Source organism: Choloepus didactylus, chromosome 2, assembly GCF_015220235.1.
Source record: "Choloepus didactylus isolate mChoDid1 chromosome 2, mChoDid1.pri, whole genome shotgun sequence".
Taxonomy (NCBI): Eukaryota; Metazoa; Chordata; class Mammalia; order Pilosa; family Megalonychidae; genus Choloepus; species Choloepus didactylus.
Window position 1 is genome coordinate 115399669 of NC_051308.1, and position 21466 is coordinate 115421134.

At 38.4% G+C, this 21466-nt stretch overlaps 1 protein-coding gene across 1 annotated transcript in view; it reads right to left on the reverse strand.

Annotated features, from left to right (window-relative positions):
* Positions 1 to 21466, reverse strand: part of PIP5K1A (phosphatidylinositol-4-phosphate 5-kinase type 1 alpha) — a 57505-nt gene that overhangs the window by 15001 nt on the left and 21038 nt on the right. The window contains exons 2-9 of the mRNA XM_037826014.1: positions 17506 to 17537; positions 15921 to 16001; positions 13911 to 14041; positions 13444 to 13561; positions 13137 to 13289; positions 12538 to 12837; positions 9341 to 9546; positions 8524 to 8607 (exon numbers count right to left, since the gene is read on the reverse strand). Coding sequence (XP_037681942.1) covers positions 8524 to 8607; positions 9341 to 9546; positions 12538 to 12837; positions 13137 to 13289; positions 13444 to 13561; positions 13911 to 14041; positions 15921 to 16001; positions 17506 to 17537 — 1105 coding nt within the window. The remainder of the gene's footprint in view (positions 1 to 8523; positions 8608 to 9340; positions 9547 to 12537; positions 12838 to 13136; positions 13290 to 13443; positions 13562 to 13910; positions 14042 to 15920; positions 16002 to 17505; positions 17538 to 21466) is intronic.

The following is a 21466-nucleotide window of genomic DNA, read 5'->3' on the forward strand; positions in this document are numbered from 1 at the left end:
TTCCTGACCCTCTCCCTAGGGCACTTCGGAGCTGGTCTGCACCCCCTTCGTGGGTCGCTGGCCCTGTTTTGGATAGGAAATACTGACTTGGGAAAGTCCTCTCCAGGGTGACTTTCCTCCCAGAATCTGCCCTCCAGGCAAAAGGAGTGTAAAAAAAACTACAGAGGCAAAACAAAAACAAACAGAACAGATCAAGATTCCCAGAAAAGGAACAAACTTTGGAACAATAATCAAAGATATTTAAACAAATCTCCTAAATCAATTCAAGGAAATGAAGGGAAATACGGTTAAAGAGATAAAGGATATTAAGAAGACACTGCGTGAGCATAAAGAAGATTTTGAAAGTGTAAACAGAAACGTAACAGAAAGTATGGAGATGAAAAGCACAACAAAGAGATTAAAAATACACTAGAGGCATACAACAGCACATTTAAATAGGCAGAAGAAAGAACCAGTGAACTAGAAGAGAGGACAATCAAAATCTTACAGAGAGAAGAACGGAGAAAACAAAGGGAAAAATGAGCAGGTTCTCAGGGATTTAGAATGACAGCACAAAGGGCACAAACATACATGTCATGGGTGTTCCAGAAGGAGAAGAAAAGGGAAAAGGGCCAGAAAGAATATGTGAGGAAATAATGGCTGAATAAATCCCAAGTCTTATGAAAGACATAAATATACATGTCCAAGAAGTGAAATGTACTTCTAACAGAATAAATCCTAATAGACCTACTCTAAGACATATGCTAATTAGAATGTCAAATGCCAAAGATAAAGAGAAAAATCTGAAAGCAACAAGAGAAAAGCAATTTGTTACATACAAGGGAACCACAATAAGACTAAGTGACAATTTCTCACCAGAAACCATGAAAGAAAGAAGGCAGTGGTATGATATATTTAAGGTATGGAGAGAAAAACTGCCAACTAAGAATTCATTATCTAGCAAAACTGCCCTTCAAAAATGAGGGAAGTTTAAAATAGTCACAGAAACTGAGAGAGTTCGTCAACAAGAAATTCTAAAAGGAGGTCAGTAAGCTGAAGGGAAAAGACAGAAGACAGAGACTTGGAGAAGAGTGTAGAAATGAAGATTATCAATAATGGTAACTAAAAGACTAAAAAGAAAGAAAGAAAAAAAAAATATATATATATATACATGAGAGCAACTAGCAAATAGCCAGGAACAACTACTAAATAGTCTGTAACAACTGCTGGGGGACAACCGTGATGGTCCACAGATCATACACCAGCCTGGAATGGGTGGAATGGCTGAGATCGCGGCATAAAAGCTGTAAGTAAAATCTGCAGAACCGCAGGCCTCTCCCCAATGGCAGGCTAAGCTGCAAAACTTCGCTGTGGGTGAAAGAAGCAGTCCCTGTTGGGAGCAAGTGAATATAGCTCACCCTAGCTCCAACTGGGGTTTTAATTAACAAATGTGGACTGCTGAATACAAGCTACAAACACAGACAAACCCCTAACAAGCAGCAAAGTACCGTGAGGTTGCTCTCAGTGGAGAGGAGGTGGGGATCACAGGAAAAAAAAAAAAATACAGAGGCTTTTAGAGATGGCTGAGCTTAGAATACTGGAAAATGGCTATGTCCCACAGCCATTAGAATACCGGAAAATGGCTATCTCTGGCTGACAGGTGAAACTGGGGGGCCAGGGACTGGCTATGAAAAGGGGCTTTCTTTCCCCTTTTTTTCTCTCTCAATCTGAGTGGCTCAGTGGAGAAAGCCTCAGGCATTTTCACTTCTCAGCACTCTGACCCAGGCAGGGGTGGAGTTAACAGAGTCAGAGAGACAAAAGGGTAATTCAAGTGCAGAAGATAACTCCCTGGGGGGTGTATCTTCCCTAAGAGGAGGGAGGTGGGGCCCAGCTCAACTGCCTGCTCTCCCTTCAGAACTCAGACCCCAGGGCCTGGGGAAAAACAATCAAACCAGAAACAACCTAGGCTGAGAATTAAAGGGACCACATCTCTTTACACCAGTGGGGAAGGACAGGCAGACAGGCTGACAGGCACCACCTGCTGGGCAGGTCAGGAAAAGCACAGTAGTTAGAGGCCTCACAGGTAAGTCTGTCAATCTTCTAAGACACACCCTCAGGGAAACCTGATACTGAACACTGCCCCCTTCTGAGACCTGAGCCCATTCTGGTCTGGGAAAACCTGATTGGGGTAATCAAGGAAACCAGATGCCTAGACAACAGAAAACTACAAATCACACTAGCAAAAATGAAGATTTGGCCCAGTTGAAGGAACAAACTTACACTTCAACTGAGATACAAGAACTGAAACAACTAATTAAAGATCTTCAAATAAATATGCTAAATCAATTCAACGAGTTGAGGGAAGATATGGCAAAAGAGATGAAGTATATAAAGAAAACACTGGGTGAACATAAGCAAGAACTCAAAAGCTTGAAAAAACTTGCAGAACATATGGAAATGAAAGGCAGAACACAACAGATGAAAAACACAATGGAGACATACAACAGCAGATTTCAAGAGGCAGAATAAAACATTCAGGAACTGGAGGACAAGACACTTGAAATCCTATACACAAAACAACAGATAGGGAAAAGAAAGGAAAAATATGCGCAAGGGCTCAGGGAATTGAGTGACAACATGAAGCACATGAATGTACATGTCATGGGTGTCCCGGAAGAAGAGAAGGGAAAAGGGGCAGAAGCAATAATAGAGGAAATAATCAATGAAAATTTCCCATTATGAAAGACAGAAAATTACAGATCCAAGAAGTGCAGCGTACCCCAAACAGAACAGATCTGAATAGACCTTCACCAAGACCATTAGTAATCAGATTATCAAATGTCAAAAGACAGAGAGAATCCTGAAAGGAGCAAGAGAAAAGTGATCTATCACATACAAGGATGATCAATAAAGACTGTGTGTGGACTTCCCAGTAGAAACAATGGAGGAAAGGAGGCAGTAGTGTGATACATTTAAGATACTGAAAGAGAAAAAATGCCAACCAAGAATTTTATATCTGGCAAAACTGTCCTTCAAATATGAGGGAGAGTTTAAAATATTCTCTGACAGACAATGAGCGAGTTTGTGAACAAGATACCTGCTCTACAGGAAATAATAAAGGAAGCACTATGGACAGAAAGGAAAAGACAGGAGTGAGAGGTGTGGAACATAATTTTGGGTGATGGCAGCACAATAGTGTAAGTATACTAAACAAAGATGATTGAGTATGGTTTAAAGAGGAAGGTTAGTGGCATGTAGTACAACAGAAGGAAAGAGGGAAGATAAAGACTGGACTGTACAACTTAGTGAAACCTGGAGTGGTCAACGATTGTGATAAAATGTACAAATATGTTTTTACAAGAGGGAGAACAAAGGAATGTCAACCTTGCAAGGTGTTAAGAATGGAGTGTGTATTGTATTAGGGAAAAAATACAATAAATGCAAACTAGAGTCTATAGTTAACAGAAACATTGTATTATGCTTCCGTTAATGTAACAAAGGCAATATACCAAAGCTAAATGCCCATAAGGGGGGGATATAAGGTAGGGATATGGAATTCTTGGCACTGGTGATGTTGTCTGACTTCTTTATTGTATTATATTTTAATTTTGTCTTTTCTTTTTGCTTTTTAGCTATAATTTTTTTTCTCTTTCTTTTGTGTTTCTACCTTTTTTTTTTCTTTTTTTGACTCTTCCTCTTTCTTTGTGGAAGAAATGGAAATGTCCTTATATAGATAGTGGTGGTGGTGGTGAATGCATAACTACAAGATTATACAAGGAACCACTGATTGTTTACTTAGGACAGAATGTATAGTGTGTGAATGAAACCATGTTAAAAAAAAAATGAGTTGATGGATGAACCTTGAGGACATAATGCTATGTGAAATAAGTCAGACAGAAAAGGACAAATATTGCATGATCTCACTAATCTGAACTAATTGTAATACATAAACTCAAAGACATGAAATATAGGTTACCAGGATATAGAATGGGGCTAAAGAATGGGAAGCGGTTACTTATCATGAGCAGCATGTTTAACTAGGTTGAACTTAAGTGTTAGAAAAATGGACAGAGGTGATGGTAGCATGTCATTGTGAAAATAACTAACAGTGCTGAATGGTGTGTGAATGTGGTAGAAAGGGGAAGCTTAGAGTCATGTATATCACCAGAAGGAAAGTTGGAGGTTAAAATATGGGACTGTATAAAACAGTGAATCTTGTGTTGGACAATGTCCGTGATTAACTGTACAAATATTAGAAATCTCTTTCATGAACTAGGACAAACATATGACACCATAACTAGAAGTTAATTGTAGAGGGGTATATAGGGAAAAGATATACCTATTGCACACTAGGTACTACAGTTAACAGTATTTTAACATTCTTTCATCAACAGTAACAAATGTACTATATCAATAATATAAGTCAATAATGGAGAGGGGGTGGTTAGGGGTATGGGAAGATTTCAGTTTTCTTTTTTGTCTTTATTTTCTGGAGTAATGAAAATATTCTAAAAATTGAAAAAAAAAATGTATTGTGGTGATGGATGCACAGCTGTATGATGATACTGTGGGCAATTGATTTAGCACTTTGGATCTTTGGATGATCATATAACATGTGAACAATCTCAATAAAATTAATTTTAAAAAATCAGTAGCATTTCTATACACTAGTAATGAGCAATCTGAGGAGGAAATCAAGAAAAAAATTCCATTTACAATAGTAAGTAAAAGAATCAAATATTGAGGAATAAATTTAACCAAGGATGTATAGGATTTACACACAGAAAACTACAAACATTCCTAAAAGAAATTAAAGAAGACCTAAATAAATGGAAGGATATTCCATGTTCATGGATTGGATGACTAAATATCATTAAGTTGTCAATTCCACCCAAATTGATTTACAGATTCAATGCAGTTTCAATCAAAATTTGATCAACCTACTTTGCAGAAATGGAAAAGTCAATTATCAAATTTACTTGGAAGTGTGGGTCCTGAATAGCCAAAAACATCTTGAAAAGAAGAATGAAGTCACACTTCCTGACTTTAAAGCATATTATAAAGCTACAGTAGTTAAAACAGCATGGTACTGGCATAAAAATAGATATACTGGCCAATGGAATCGAATTCAGAGTTCAGAAATAAACCTTCACATGTATGGCCAATTGATACGTGACAAGGCTGCCAAGTCCACTCAACTGGGAAAGAACAGTCTCTTCAACAAATAGTGCTAGGAGAACTGGATATCCACATGCAAAAGAATGAAAAGAGGTCTCCTATCTCATACCATGTACAAAAATTAACTCCAAATGGATCAAAGACCTGAATTTAACGAGGACCATAAAAGTCCTAGAAGAAAATGTAGGGAAGCACATTCAAGATCTTGTGGTAGGCAGTGCTTTCTTAGACTTTACACCCAAAGCACAAGCAACGAAAGAAAGAAAAGATAAATGGGACCTTCTCAAAATTAAAAACTTCTGCACATCAAAGGACTTTGTCAAGAACGTGAAAAGGCAGCCTATTCAATAGGAGCAAATCTTTGGTAACCACATATCTGATAAAGGTTTAATATCCAGTATACATAAAGAAACCCCACAACAACAATAAAAAGACAAACAACCCAATTTAAAAGTATGCAAAAGACTTCAATAGATATTTCTCCAAAGAGGAAATACAAATGCCTAAAACACACAAGAAAAGATCCTCAACATCACTTGCCATCAGGGAAATGCAAATCAAAACCACAATGAGGTATCATTTCACACCTACTAGAATGGAAACTATTAAAAAAACAGAAAACTACAAGTGTTGGAGAGGATATGGAGAAAAAGGAACACTCATGCATTCCTGGTGGGAATGTAAAATGATGCAGTTGCTGTGGAAAACAGTTTGGCAGTTTCTCAGGAAGCTAAGTATAGAATGACCATATGATCCGGCAATACCACTACTATGTAAATACCCAGAGGAACTGAAACAGGGATGCAAACAGACATCTGCACACTGATGTTCACAGTGGCATTTTCACAATTGCCAAAAGACGGAAGCAACCCAAGTGTCCATCAACTGATGAACGGATCAACAAAATGTGGCATATACATACACAATGGTATAATGTAGTATATACATAAAATACAATGGAATATTATTTAGCAGTAAGAAGGAATGAAGTCCTGAAGCATGCAACAACCTGGTTGAAACTTTAGGAAATTACATTGACTAAGTCAGACACAAAAGTACAAATATTATATGATCTCACTAAAAAGAATTATAATATGTAAACTCAGACATAGAATATAGAATATAGGGTGAAAGAATGAGGCTAGAGAATGGGGAGTGGTTGCTTAAGATGTGCAGAATTTTTAACTATGTTGAATTTAAATGTGCAGAAATGGATGGAGGTGATGGTAGCACTTTATTGTGAGTAAAATTAACAGTGCTGAATTTTGTGTGAATGTGGGTGATAGGGGAAGTTTAGAGTCATGTATGTCAACAGAAGGAAAAAAAGAGGTTAAAACATGGAACTGTATACCACAGTAAATCTTGTAGTAGATGATGACTGTGATTAACAGTACAAATACAAAATTTCTTCCACGGACCAGAGCAAATGTACAAAACCGTTACAAGGAGTTAATAATAAAATAGTACATGGGGAAAAACAAAACACACCTATTGCAAACTATGAATTAAAGTTAACAGTAATATCCCAATATTCTTTCACCAACAATAACAAATGTACCACACCAATGCTAGGGGGTCAGGGATAGGGCGGGGGAGGTATAAGGGGTATGGGATGTTATGGGTTTTTTCTTTTTTTGTGTGTATGTGGGTAATTTAAGTGTTCTAAAATTGTGCTGAATGCTTTGTGATGATACTGTGAACCACTGATTGCATACTTTGGATAGACAGTATGGTGTGTAAACGTATCTCAATAGAACTGCATTAAAAAGAAAAGGAATGAAGCCCTGATGCATTCTGATGCATGCAACAACAGGGATAAACCTTCAAGATATTATGCTGAGTGAAATAAGCCAGACACAACAGGAAAGATATTGTGTGATCTCACTGATACGAACTAATTCTTACAAGCAAACTCAATAGAGTTAGATCTAAAATACAGGTTACCAGGGGATAGACTGGGGGTAGAGAATGGGAGCTGATGCTTAATTTGTACAGAATTTTTATTTAGGTTTATTGTAAAGGTTTGGAAATGGATGGTGGTGATGGTAACACATTATTGTGAGTATAACTAACAGCACTGAATTAGGTATGTGAATGTGGTTAAAAAGAGAAGTTTTGCCTCTCTATGTTACTAGAATGAAAGTTAAAAGGTAAACATGGGACTGTATAACAGTCAACTCTATTGTGAATGACGGACTGGGGTTAATAGTACAAATATAAGAATGTTTTTCCACAAGTTATAACAAATGTACAAATTAAGACAAGGTGTTAATAATAGGGTAGTATATGGGGAAACATAAACCTTATGTAAACTATGGACTTTAGTTGACAACACTATTTTAAAATTCTTCTATCAATTGTAACAAAAGTATCACAGTAATACAAAGTGTCAACACTTGGGGGGGTATATGGGAAGGTTGTATTTTTTACATGACTTCGGTAAGCCTGCAACTTCTCTAATTAAAGAAAAATAATAATAATTAAAAAGAAACAAATACACATTAAGTTAAAGAAACCGACACAGAGTACTATATATTGTAGGATTCCATTTATATAAAATACAAATATAAATAAATCTATAGAGATAGAAATGGATGGGGAATGACTGAGAGGTGACTGCTAAGGGGTATGCAGCTTTCCGTTTTGGGGTAATGAAATATTCTAAAATTGATTGTGGTGGTGAATGCACAACTCTGTGAATATACAAAAAGCCAATGATTGCACACTTTGGATGGAGAGTATGGTATGTGACTATATCTCAATAAAACTGCTTAAAAAAAAAGAGAGAAAGAGAGGTGAAGGGATGGATGGGGCAAGCCTGAAAGTAGAAGTTAAAACTGGATGATAATAATCCAAATCAGTATATCATCAACCATACTCATTACTACCTGATACGTTACAGGAGCAGAACATTTCTAGGTTATCCCTAATCACCACTTCACTGCCTCTTTTCCATAGACAAATATTTTTTTACAGATCACAGTCACCCTCTAGTTTTTCCACCACAGAAAAGGAGAATATGTTTCCAGCTATATCCCAATGTGAAGTATGACTCATCTCACAAGTTTTTCACAAAGGAAGAGCCAGATAGATGGTGTATTTTACCCTGGCGCTTCTGGGGACTGACTCAGCTTTACATAGAAGGTATATATTGTTTGGGGAGATGGTGGGGTGAGGAAGCCAGGGAGAGAGACAAAAATGAGGAAATAAACCACCATTTGAAACCCAATGAGGTAAGCAGACAGACTGCAACTAAAGGTCCTTGCTTCAGGAAGAACTGGAGACAAACTCATTGAAAAGAGAAATGTGAGGGGCTACCTGCATCACCCTTTTCTCCTCCCAATCTGATATCCGTATGTTCCTTACCTGTAAGACTGCAGAATGTCAATAATGCCAATATAAAGCAGCAGCCTTTCCCCTTTAATATTCCGGGCAGGGATGCCACCCATACTGAAGAAAACAAGAAGGAAAGAGTAAGGAAATATTTTGATAAGCAGGTAGAGGCTACTTCTAATCTAAGTCTAATCAGGGAACAGAACTAAAACTCAAATACAACTGTTCCCATCTTCCATAAACCCAGAAGAGTGGGACCCTTTTCCCAATCCCAAGAACCATGCTGCGGTATATATTATAATCTCTTTCCCGTCAAATCTCATTTGACTGCCTCCTCCACCCCAATTCCACCAAACACAATCTAAAATCACCCTTACACAGCAATATTGGGAATGCTCTCCCCCAAATTAACTCTCAACTTTCTATTTTTGTATCTTATCTTAACTTAATCCCACTATCATGCCATGGCATACCTTAAAAATGAAACTACCTAAAAGATATCTGTGGTAATTCAGTAACTACATTTCCCTGGCAATCCATGATGGTCCTTCAATCAAGAAATCTATAGGAAATAGATTTGGTAAATAGGCTCTGAATATAAGCTTTTTTTTTTTTTTTTAAAGTCTTTTAATTTTAGATCTCTCTCCTTCCCAGATGTATGACAAACCCCAAATTTAAAACATTTCCCTTTCTTTTGTATTCCTAAGGAAGTTGTTTCCACAGTTCTGTAAGCATTAGTGTTGACTTTGCTGTTGAATCAATCCTACTTTTTTCTGGAAGCTAGGTCCCTTCCTCAAAAGAAAAGAGCTCTGAGCCAAAGCTCTCTTTCCTGTTGCCCGAGCCCACTCACTGGTCATCGGTCTCCATAGTGCCACCCCGCCGAGCCTCCCCTTGGATGGATTCCATGGCTGTGGAATAGAGAGCCTTTTGAGGGGCTGGTCTCCGACTGTCAACTGAGTATTGTGCTTCATTGCCTAAGGGTTCTCGTTGTGCATGATCTATGTTGTGGATTGACATCAAAAGGCTATAATCCATTATCTTGAAGCTCTGCAGCACCTAAGGAAGGAAAAAACATGATCTGAGCCTTGGGAAATATAAGGATTTTTTTTCCAGGATCTCACAGCTTTCATGATCTTGAACATGAATCTCCAGCACTAATTAAAGGATTAGTCTTTGTTCCTCCTACTCCTTGGAGAAGAGCATATTCATCTTCCATGGCCTTTCTTTCTTTACATCCTCCTAGCAATGTCTCATTTAAGGAAATACAAATTATTTTTTCAAGTCCCACTGCCTAGCCCACAAGACCCTCTTTATTTGTTCTTTCATCTTTTCAAAAAAATAGCAATATATTCTCAAGGAAACAAGGAATATTTATTTGTGCTGTATAGAATCCATAAGGAGGTTCTGAGAAAAGTACACTTCATGAAAGAGCAGTTGTTGCAGGATCTTATATTAGCAGCTTCAATTCAATATTTACTGAATCCCCATCCACTGAGCCCAGTTATGGGGAAGGAAAAAGTTTCTGTTTTCAAGGATATTATAATTTAGGAAGGGGAAACAAATATAAAATAAATACAGTACAGTCATATATGTAATGATGGAGGCATGTACATGAGAAAGGAATAATATAGAGGAAACCAGAAGGTATTACATAAACAGGTTAATGAAGGATAAATTGGAGAGAAAAGAAGTCCAGGTAAATTAAGGAAGTTAATAATACTGACCTGTAAGTGTGAAATGGCATGTCATGGGCAAGGAAATATAATTTGGTATTGCAGGAACATAAAATGTAAAGGGTAGGTAGATGTGGTAGATTAGAGAGGTTGGCAAGGGCAAGAAAATTACAGGCTTAATATGTCATGTTAAGGAACCTGGACTATACACTGTAGTTCAAGCAACCCTCTTCCCACTCCAAAACAGAGTACACTACCATTAACTTCAGTATCTCAATTTGGTGACACAGCTCAACCACAGGTATTTTGGTAGGGGGGTAGCACGGGGGATAAAGAAAGCACAGGACTGATTCTTGGGTACAGTTTGCTGAATATGGCTAGTTCTTGTAACCAAAGAAGCCAAACAAAAATAGGCATTATCCTGGAAGTAAATGTAAAGCGTGCAAGAAGGGGAGAGATTGACAACACTAAGGAAGGAGCAGACGAAGATGATCCTGTAAAAGTAGTCTGAGAAAGAACAAACAGAAATGCAGAGAAATCAGTAGGGAAAGGTGTCAAAAAACCCAAAAGAAGGTATGTTGAGAAGGAAACAGTCAACTGTCAAACACTTTAAAAAGTTCAAGGAAGGACTGAGACATACTCTCTATTTGGTATCTAGGTGGTCACGGGGAAGAGTAGTTTTATTGAAGTGGCAAGAAGAAAAGCCAGTAAACAGCAGGCTGAGGCAGGAATAGGAGTTGAGAAAGGAAAAGAAGAAATAGAGCTATCACTAGACAGAGGAATTCTTTTTAAAAAATCCTCTCCTAGATATACAAATGGCCAATAAACACATGAAGATGCTCAACATGATTATTCATTAGAAAACTGCAAATCAAAATATGAGATACCTACTTCATACCCACTAGGATGACTATTATTAACAAAACAGAAAGTAAGTGTTGGCAAGGATGTGGAGAAATAGGAATCCCACCCACTGTTGGTGTAAATGTAAAATGGTGCAGCCACTATGGAAAATTTTGGCAGTTCCTCAGAAAGTTAAACATAGAACTACCATATAACCTGGCAATCCCACTTCTAGGTATACACTGAAAAGAATTGAAAGCAGGACCCCAACAGGTATTTGTACACCAGTGTTCATAGCTGCATTATTCACAATTGCCAAAAGGTGGAAGCAACTCACATGTCCATCAATGGAAGAATGGATAAACAACATGTGGCATAAACATACAGTAGAATATCATTCAGCCAAAAAAAGGAATGAAGTTCTGATACATGCTATAACAACATCATGTTGCATGAAATAAGTCAAACACAAAAAAACAGATAACGTATGGTTTCACTTATATGAAATACTTAGAATAAGCAAATTCACAGAGACAAAAAAGTAGATTACAGGTTACCAGCAGCTAGACGGGGAGAGGGGAATGAGGAATTACTGCTTATTGATACAACTTCTGTTTGGGATGATCAAAAAGTTTTGGTAATGAACGGTGGTGACAGAATATTGTAAATGTAATCAAAGTCACTGAATTGTAATGAAAGGGATTAAAATAGGGAATTTTGTGTTGTATATATGTTACCACAATAAAAAGAATTCTTCCCTAATGCAAAGATAGAAGAGATAAGCTATTTGCATATAGAAAAAAAAAAGAGCTAGTAGAGGCCAGAGGAGGAAAAGGGAGAAAGTGATGGAACAGGGTCCTATGGAAACAGAAGGAAATGGATCCAGAGCACAAAAGGGATTGATCTTGAATAAGCCACCAAGTTGGGAAGAAAGGAGATTAGGGATAGCTTTTTTTAAAAGTGTAGATAAAATTATAGACTGTCAAGCAAAATGGGATGGGGACAGGATAGAAAGTTGAGGATATTTGCTGGGAAACAAAAGAATTAGATAGGAGTTGGATAATGGTTTGAAGAGAGTGACAAACATCTGAAATGCTGCTGAGAGAAATAGGAAATGGATTGTTGAACAATACTGAGGGCCTAGGTAGAGCAGGATATCATAATCTGTAAATTTATGCCAGTATACACAGTTATGTGATTTCTTCAGCAGCACTCAGTTCCTAAGACACAAGTCTGGAGAAGGCAAATAGGACCAACATCTGATGAATTATGGTGCTGGTACAAAAATAAGTAGGACATCTGACTTCAGGCCCAGGCTGGGTAGAGAAGGAAATGAAGTTAGGTTGGGGGAATGATGAACAGGAAGAAATTTAAAAGGTTAAGACATGGCAATGAACTAATGTAAAAGTTATTTAAAATGAGGACTGGGACATACGGAGCTAAAGAACAGACTTAATACCCAAGAACAACCAGGCTGTTTTAGTGATTGAGATTTTTGGTGTCTGAGAGGAGGGAAATATGACAAACTCACCAAACAGTCACGCTGCAGCGTCTTACATAGAGCATTGTACATGTCGGCATCCAAGAAAAGACCATCAGGGATGTCTTGTAAGAAGTCCAGGTCTTTAAATGTGGGAAGATGCTTCTCTCGCTCTTTTTGGGAAGCCCGTCGTTTGTAGGTTGAGCCCTTGAGGTCATATTTGACATGCATTTTAACTGATCGTGGTAAGAGATTGTTCATCACTACGATTCGAATGTTCTTACCACCTGCCTGCACACAGTACAGCCCATAAAATTTAGGCAACAAAGTCCGAGGATTCTGGTTGAGGTTCTGAGAGTACAAAAGTAAAAAGCAGATATTTTATGGTGTCATTATATGAAATATTTGGAATAAGCAAATTCATAGAAACAAAAGGTTAGTGGATTTTCAATGAAACTCAAGGGAAGAGTTACCCTTTAGGTTGCAAAGTCTAAGCCAAATAGCACTTAAAATAGAAAAGATAAACAAAATCCCTTTTAGCCATTGAGACAATAGAGATGGGACAAAAAGTACAAAAACAAATTATGTCCTCAAGACTCCTCCCCAGCATTGTTCCAGAAGCAGTCTGACCAGGCTTTTCTCTGCCTCACCATATAGTATCCTGGAAGTAGCTTCTGCAGAAACTCCGCCTCTTTATGCTGGACTGTCTTAATGATGAATTCGTCATCACTGGACACGTAGAAGAGGGAGCCACTCGCCCCAGAGCTGCAAAGTTCAATCAGCGGCTCACTGCAGAGAGAGTACTGGGGCCCAGAGAGAAGACAGTAGTAAGAGGTTCAGAGACACAAGCGCCTGCCCAACCAGAAATCAACTAGGGATATATTTCTTTCTAAAAAAAAAACTAGAGAGTATCCCTCTGATACTGGAGTTACAGGATCCTTAAATCCAGAAGCTCACCAAGTAATCATCAGGTCGGATTCCAAATAACTCCCGAAAATAGCGAAAGGCAACAGGTGCATAGGTCTTGAAACGAAAGTCACTGTAGTGATGAGCAGGGGTCAGGTTGCTCCCTTCGCTGTGGGATCAAATAGAAGTCATAATTGCCAGTTCCTAACATCCAGGGAGTCTATCACTGGCAAGATACTTAAGAGTCACCAGGCATCCACAGGCAGGCTAATACCTCCCTCCTGAGAGAACCAGAGGGATCAGATAAGTCAGTTACTTTGTGAGACAGGCACAATGTGGGGATTAAGACATGGGCACAGGAAACCCACATCACCCTGATTTGCCTCGCTGGATTAAAACCAGGATAAGGATGGAAAGGTGACCACATTAGTCAGTCCTGAACCCCTCAAACTGCCCTGGGACTGATGTGAAAAAAGCCACACTTTTCAGGACATTTCACTGAACATTAACCTCTGTACCTGGGGAAGAATATACTCTCCACAACGTAGAAGTCTTGCATGAGGACATCCCGTTCTGGTTTGGTACTCAGGCTCCCCACAGTGTGAGTGATGCCTAATTGGATGGCACCTTTCAAAGCCGATGAGGTTGTCTGAAAAACAGATGAGAAAGGAGAGGAAAGTTTCTAGTATTAAGTCTGACCATAAAAGCAAAAACCCAGGAGGAGCTAGAGGGAACACTTGAAAGCAACACTTCCTAGTTTAGACTAGGTTAGGGTCATCCAATTTCTCCATCTTAGTGCTTTACATGGCAGTTTACACCTGGTAAAGACTGGAAGGGCAGTGAAGATACAAAATGGCAAAGGTGAGACAGTCTGAGACAGCCTCAGCTAGGCAACGTGTTCCCTCCTAACAGCTTGCCTAAACAAGAGTTCCATATCTATACTTGGAGGGTACATTGTATTAACAGAAAAATCTCAGGTCTCACTCCTAAAGTGAGTCTCCAAATATTTTATTCATCTGACATAGAATGTCATGAAAATTAACCAATACTCTGACTGACTACCTGGCTACAGAAGTTTCAGTCCTCTAAGGCAAGACCTGATTAATGTCCCAAGGACAATGAAGTAGCAAAAAGAGCTCCTAACTAAGGAAGAAAGCATGAAAAACTCAAGTTATTTCTGAGAAAGAAAGATTTAGATTTAGAATTATCATATTAAGATCAAAACACAAATACAACAGCCCCACTTTCACAATCCATGGAAAAATAGCACATCATCTACAGCAGCCACCAGCCACATGTGGCTAGTTAAATATAAGTTAATTAAAATTAAATTGAATCAATTATAAAAAAAATTAAATTTTCCCTTCCTCAGTCTTACTAGCCACATTTCAAGTGTGGCCAGTGGTTACTACATGGGACAGCACAGATACAGCATATTTTAATCACTGTAGAAAGTTCTATTGGAAAGCTTTGCTCTAAATGATTTCCCTTATTCCCATTTAGACATGACTTATATTTCTACTTATTCCTCACTGGGCATTAAAATTATAACTCTCCAATAAAAATTCATCTGTTTTTTTCTCAATGTTCAGCATATAAAAAGAGCTCAATTAATGTCTGTTGAATTGACATGAGTCTCACAACCTATTCCAGAGGACAGTCAGGAACCTGACTGAGTACACTTCTGCTACTTGGGACAATGCAATGAAAGCAGAGAACAGACACAAGAAAAATCAATGTGGGCCAGAAACAGTACTCCAAGAACTCTTCAGGCTCTGTATCAGACAAGGTACAAATGCTAAATGGGAGGCTGGATACCATCCCTAGGGAAGCCTAGGTATCTCTAAATTTGTCCAGAACTGAAAAATCAGGATCACCCCAAGATACCTCTTCACTGTTTTTCCTTCACCAATTAAACTTTCTCTCCTTGGCTATTACTACTACTTTTCCACTCCATTTGATATCTATAGCTCAAAAAGTATTTCAGGCACTATTCAGCAGCTGAAACTGTACTCTTATTTAAAAAGAAAGAAATAGTGAGACAGAGACAAACAGAGAGAGATAGAAAGGAAGGGAGGAAGGGAGTAAGGAAGAAAGAAGAGGAAAAACCCTGACCTACTTCCTATCCCTGTATCACCAGTCTGGGATATGGCCTTACTTTCATGTACATTCAACTCCAGAAGATGAAAGACTTCAAGAGACATGGGTCTCTGTGGCAAAGTAAGCAAGGCCTCATGGGCCTAGTTACATGTTTATACTTAATAGGGAAACCTAGTTTACCTAGTTTCTTCAGTTCAGTAAGAAAGCACACAATACCAGATTTGTCCATTGAGAACATTCTCATTTAAATACACATACATAGATGGGAGATGACTCAATATTTGCAAAGTAAATTCTGAAGTTCAAGTTGTATGATGACTATTGTGCAAAGAAATGGGATAGAATGCGGGGAATAATACCAAGGGGATAGACAGAACTGTCCCTGCCGAGTTCCTGTAGTAAGATGAGAAGGTGCCACCCAGACACACCTTTTTATATGTTGTCTCTCCTGAGGAATCAACACTTCGGTGGCCTATTTTCTTGATGGGCATGCCAGAGGCATTAGACACCTAGAAGAAGAGTCAAGATTAGTATATAATTTCCACATAATACAACAAACAGCAACTGTGATGGTACAACATCAAAACAAAACAAATCAAACACAGCCTTTCTAGGTCAAGAACAGTTTATAAAATCTTCAACAGTTTATATAAAACCCAACCCATGCATGCACATAGCTATAGTGCTACTTCTTGACACATTAACTGGCTAAAAAAAAGAACACAGAAGGGACATGTGAAAAATGCCAAAGAAAATTAAAAATGAGTATCATTAAAGAAAAGCAGAAACTGAGGAAGTAGGGAATAACAGCTCCAGAAGAAAATGTATATATCAGCTTACAAAAGCAAGACTAGCTAGAAACAGCTCCACAGATGACTCCTTTCAGCTTCCTTTCAGAAATTACCACCCCTTTAGCCCTCAACCCAACTTGAATGCATCTGCTCAAACTGAATTCACCAACAGAAATTATCCAGCTGCTGGGAAATGCGAGTAATTCTATAGTCCAGGAGTCATAAGACTGAGGCAATAAGATGGCGCCTCTGAAATAGGGGCGACACTGCCTCGAAGAGATTCTTGACAACGTGACAACGCTTTGTCTTCCACCCACATAACCACCTCTGAAAAAAGGGAGGAGTAAGACTAGTAGAGCGGAGCCTAGAAGGCTATTTCCAAGAATCAAGATGCCAGAGCCATAGACATGAAAGCACTCTTCATGATGTCAATGCTCATTAAGTTAATAAACCAGAAGTCAAAAGGAATAGTGGAAATAGTATACTACAATTTTTTTAAACTTTTCTTGCCAAGGCCCTTAGTACCAGAAAACCTTCAGAATACCTGACAGATCTCCCAAGATCTGAAGCCCCAGGTCAAAAGGACCAGCAGTTTGAGGTCCTTGTTATAGAACCGAGGAGAGAGGCAAAAGGTGAGAAGAAGGTTGGGGAAATACTCCATGTGAAGAAAGTTAAGCAAACTAAAGGCGCTCTGCACAGAAAAGAGAAACTTGGGAAATTAACAACCTTTGTACAGTTCAAAGAATTTCTTCATATTCACTGGAGGTAGGTATCAGGAGGCAGTAAGAGCAAAACAGTTAAGAGAGTGGGCTTTGGTGTCAAACTGCCTGAGTTTGAATCCCAGCCTCACCATTTATTAATTGTGTGACCTTATGCACGTTGTAGACTTCCAAGCAAGCCTCACTTTCTTCATCCATACACAGGGATAACAACAGCAACTACCTCAGAGAGAAGGTTTTCAGGATTTAATAAGAATATCTAAACACGGCACTTAGCACAGTCTTTTGTACATTAAAAATGTACTAAATAATAATGTGAGATATTAATACTCATAATAAACTGCAACAGAGGTAGAGTTGTATAATTTCTAGCCTACCAAAGAGATACATGAATCCTGTCTAGCTTCCAAGACCCAAGCAGAGGCAAACAGATGTCATAATCAGGTATACTTCTACACCAGAATTAAAAGTTTTAATAACAATTGTATCAAAATGACACTCACCTCAGATGCCACAGGTCTCTTGATTCCAGATGCTGTTAAAAAAAAACAGACAAAATACAATTATTAATGTATACACACATGCCCACACAATCTCTATCCAGCATACTGAAATGACCTGGGTTTGAGACAAAGACAGTAAAGGGCATTTAAAATCCTTATTCAATGACATACATACATTTGGATAAGGATTTTAAATGCCCCTTCTTCCTCCTCCTCATACTCACAGAGCCCTTATGCATATTCCATTCTTGTTCTAGCCCCTTTTCTTATTAAAGTGTTCATATTTTCTCTGGGAACTATAAATCCGTTCTTTATACATTTAACAAACAGAGTTACAGGGTCTCATTTGACACCATGGCTGAAAGAGAAAGGGCATAAGAGATACTCAAGACTCATTGGAAAACTTGAGGCTCAATTAATAATCTTTTCTTTTAGAGCTAAAAGGGTAAGAAATTTTAGAACATATCTATGATGCTTCACCCTTATGTAAATTTTCAAATGAAACGTAAAGAGTTGGTCTATGGAGATAAGGAGACTAAAGATGAGAAAATACAATATCCAAATAATGAAAAAGCATTCAGTGCAGGCAGAAACTGATTCTATAACCCTGTATCCTCATCCTGATTTCTGCTGTCAACTTTATCTTCAAGGACTACTGAGATATCACTTCAACCTAGTTCTATTAAAAGGGAGTAAGTATTAGCCATATTAAGGAAAATTTTATAAAGGAGTCCAAAGGGGATGGATCTTCAATAATGTAAGTTAATATCTAAGTAGGACGATCCCAGTTCCAAAACATATGTATGAATTAATGGTGAGACAGTAACAGTATTACATGGGATTTATCCCAATCAGATCTTAATTATGATTAAGGCAAATAATCAAGGACTCTCTGAATTTCTGAATATAGCTAGGCATAGAAGAGAGGTTATGAGGCCCTTGGTAGTAGAAAGACCACAGATTAAGCATTTGTGGTAAAAATAAGTACAGCAGATAACAGAAACAGCTTGAGTCAGCCACACCCCTGGCAGAGACAGGATCCGCTGAGAATTAAAGGCACTACACCTCTTTTACATCTGTGGGGAGCTGTGTGCTGACAAGCGCCACCAGCTGGACAGAATAGGAAACGCAGTGTCTAGAAGTTTCACGGGAGGGTCTAACAACCTGCCCAGTCTCTTTTTCAGGGAAACTTTATATAGATTACAATCTCCTTCTGAGACCTGGGTCTGCCTGGACTGGGAAAATCTGATTGGGGACGATCATATCTGGGGAGACCCCCTCACAAAAAGGTAACATAGGGCAGGGCAAGGACCAGAAAAACAAGAGCTGAAAAATTCTGATCAACTAAACAGAGGTCTAGAATAAGGTGAACTGAACGCCAAAGAACAGACAGAGAATAAAGCCAACTGTGCCGGTTTGAATGTATTATGTCTCCCAAAACGCCATTATTTTTGATGTAATCTTGTGTGGGCAGATGTATTGGTGTTGATTAGATTGTAATCCTTTGAGTGTTTCCATGGAGGTGGGACCCACTCAACTGTGGGTGATAACTCTGATGGGATAGTTTCTGTGGAGGTGAGGCCCCGCCCATTCAGCATGGGCCTTGATTAGTTCACTGGAGTGCTATAAAAGCTCAGACAGGGGCGAGCTTGCTACAGCGAAGAGGGACACTTTGAAGAACACACAGAAGCTGAGAGTAGCTGCAGATGAGAAACAGTTTGAAGACGGCAGCTGAAAGCAGACTCTTGCTTCGGAAAAGCTGAGAGAAGGCAAACACCCCAAGAGCAACTAAGAGTGACATTTTTGAGGAACATCCTGGGAGAAAGCCATTTTGAAACCAGAACTTTGGAGCAGATGCCAGCCACGTGCCTTCCTAGCTAACAGGTTTTCGAGACGCCATTGGCCATCCTCCAGTGAAGTTACACAACTGTTGATGACTTACTTTGGACACTTTATGGCCTTAAGACTATAACTGTGTAACCAAATAAACCCCCTTTATAAAAGCCAATCCATTTCCAGTACTTTGCATCCCAGCAGCATTAGCAAACTAGAACACCAGCCAACAAGAAAACCCTGGTAAAACAGTGAAAATGAGCTCCAGAATAAACCAATAAAGAAAATCAGATGCCTAGACAGCTAAAAACAATGAGCCATAATAGCAAACACAAAAATATGGACCAGCCAAAGGAAAAAACTAACACTTCAATTGAGATACAGGAATTGAAACAACTAATTAAAGATGTTCAAACAAATCTTCTAAATCAAATCAACAAGCTGAAGGAAAATGTGGCAAAAGAGATGAAGGATAAAAAGAAGCCACTGGATAACCATAAAGAAGAATGTGTATGCTTGAAAAAACAAATGGCAGAACTTACGGGAATGAAAGGAACAATAGAAGAGATGAAAAACAGAATGGAGACATAGAACGGTAGGATTGAAAAGACAGAAGAATTGATCAGTGAACTGGAGACAGGACATCTGAAATTCTATGCAAAGAACAGACAGAGAAAAGAACAGAAAATTGAGCAGGGTCTTAGGGAATTGAATGACAACATGAAGTGCAAAAATACATGTGTTATGGGTGTCCCAGAAGGAGAAGAGAAGGGAAAAGGGGCAAAAAGAATAACAGAAGAAATAGTCACTGAAAATTTCCCAACTCTTATGAAAGACATAAAATTACAGATTCAAGAAGCACAGCATACCCCAAACAGAACAGATCCCAATAGACCTACTCCAAGACACTTACTGATCAGACTGTCCAATGTCAAAGAAAAAGAGAAAATTCTGAAAATGGCAAGAGAAGAAGCGACCCATCACATATAAGGGAAGCTTGCTAAGACTATGTATGAATTTCTCCACAGAAACCATGGAGGTAAGAAGGCAGTGGTATGATATATTTAAGATTCTGAAAGAGAAAAACTGCCAACCAAGAATTCTGCATCTGGCAAAACTGTCCTTCAAAAATGAGAGAGAGGTTAAAATATTTTCAGACAGACAGACACTGAGAGAGTTTGCAAGTAAGAGATCTGCACTTCAAGAAATACTAAAGGGAGTGCTACAGGCTGATAGGAAAAGGCAGGAGAAAGACATGTGGAAAAGAGTTTAGGAATGAAGGCTATTAGGAAGGGTAGAAGGAGAAAGAGAGAGAGAAAAAAAAGACATGCATATAAAATCCAAAAGACAAAATGGTAGAAGATAGTACCGCCGTTATAGTAATAACACTTAATGTTAATGGATCGAACTCCCCGATAAAAAGACATAGACTGGCAGAAGGGATTAAAAAAACAAGACCCATCTATATGCTGTCTACAAGAAACTCACTTTAGATGCAAGGACAAAAACAAGTTAAAAGTGGAAGGTTAATATAATCACAATTCATCAAGACATACAATCATAAATAGTTATGTACTGAGCCAGAGTGCCCCAAAACACGAGGCAAACACTGACAACACTGAAGGGAGAAGTAGATACCTCTATAACAATAGTTGGAGACTTCAATAGACCGCTCTCATCAATGGATAGAACATCTAGACAGAGGATCAATAAGGAAACAGAGATGTTGAATTGTACCATAAATGAACTAGACTTGACGGACATTTATAGAACACTACACCCCACAACATCAGGATACACATTTTTCTCAAGTGCTCATGGATCATTCTCTAGGATAGACCACGTGTTGGGTCACAAAGCAAGTCTCAATAAATTTAAAAATGTTGATATTACACAAACCACTTTCTAAAATCTTAATGGAATGAAGTTGGAAATCAATAACAGGCAGAAGGTCAGAAAATTCACAAATATATGGAGGCTAAACAACACACACTTAAACAACAAGTGGGTAAAGGAAGAAATTACAGGAGAAATTAGTAAATATCTCGAGGCAGATGAAAATGAAAACACAACATATCAAAACTTATGGGATGCTACAAGAAGAAAAAAAGTACAGCAGCAAAATCTC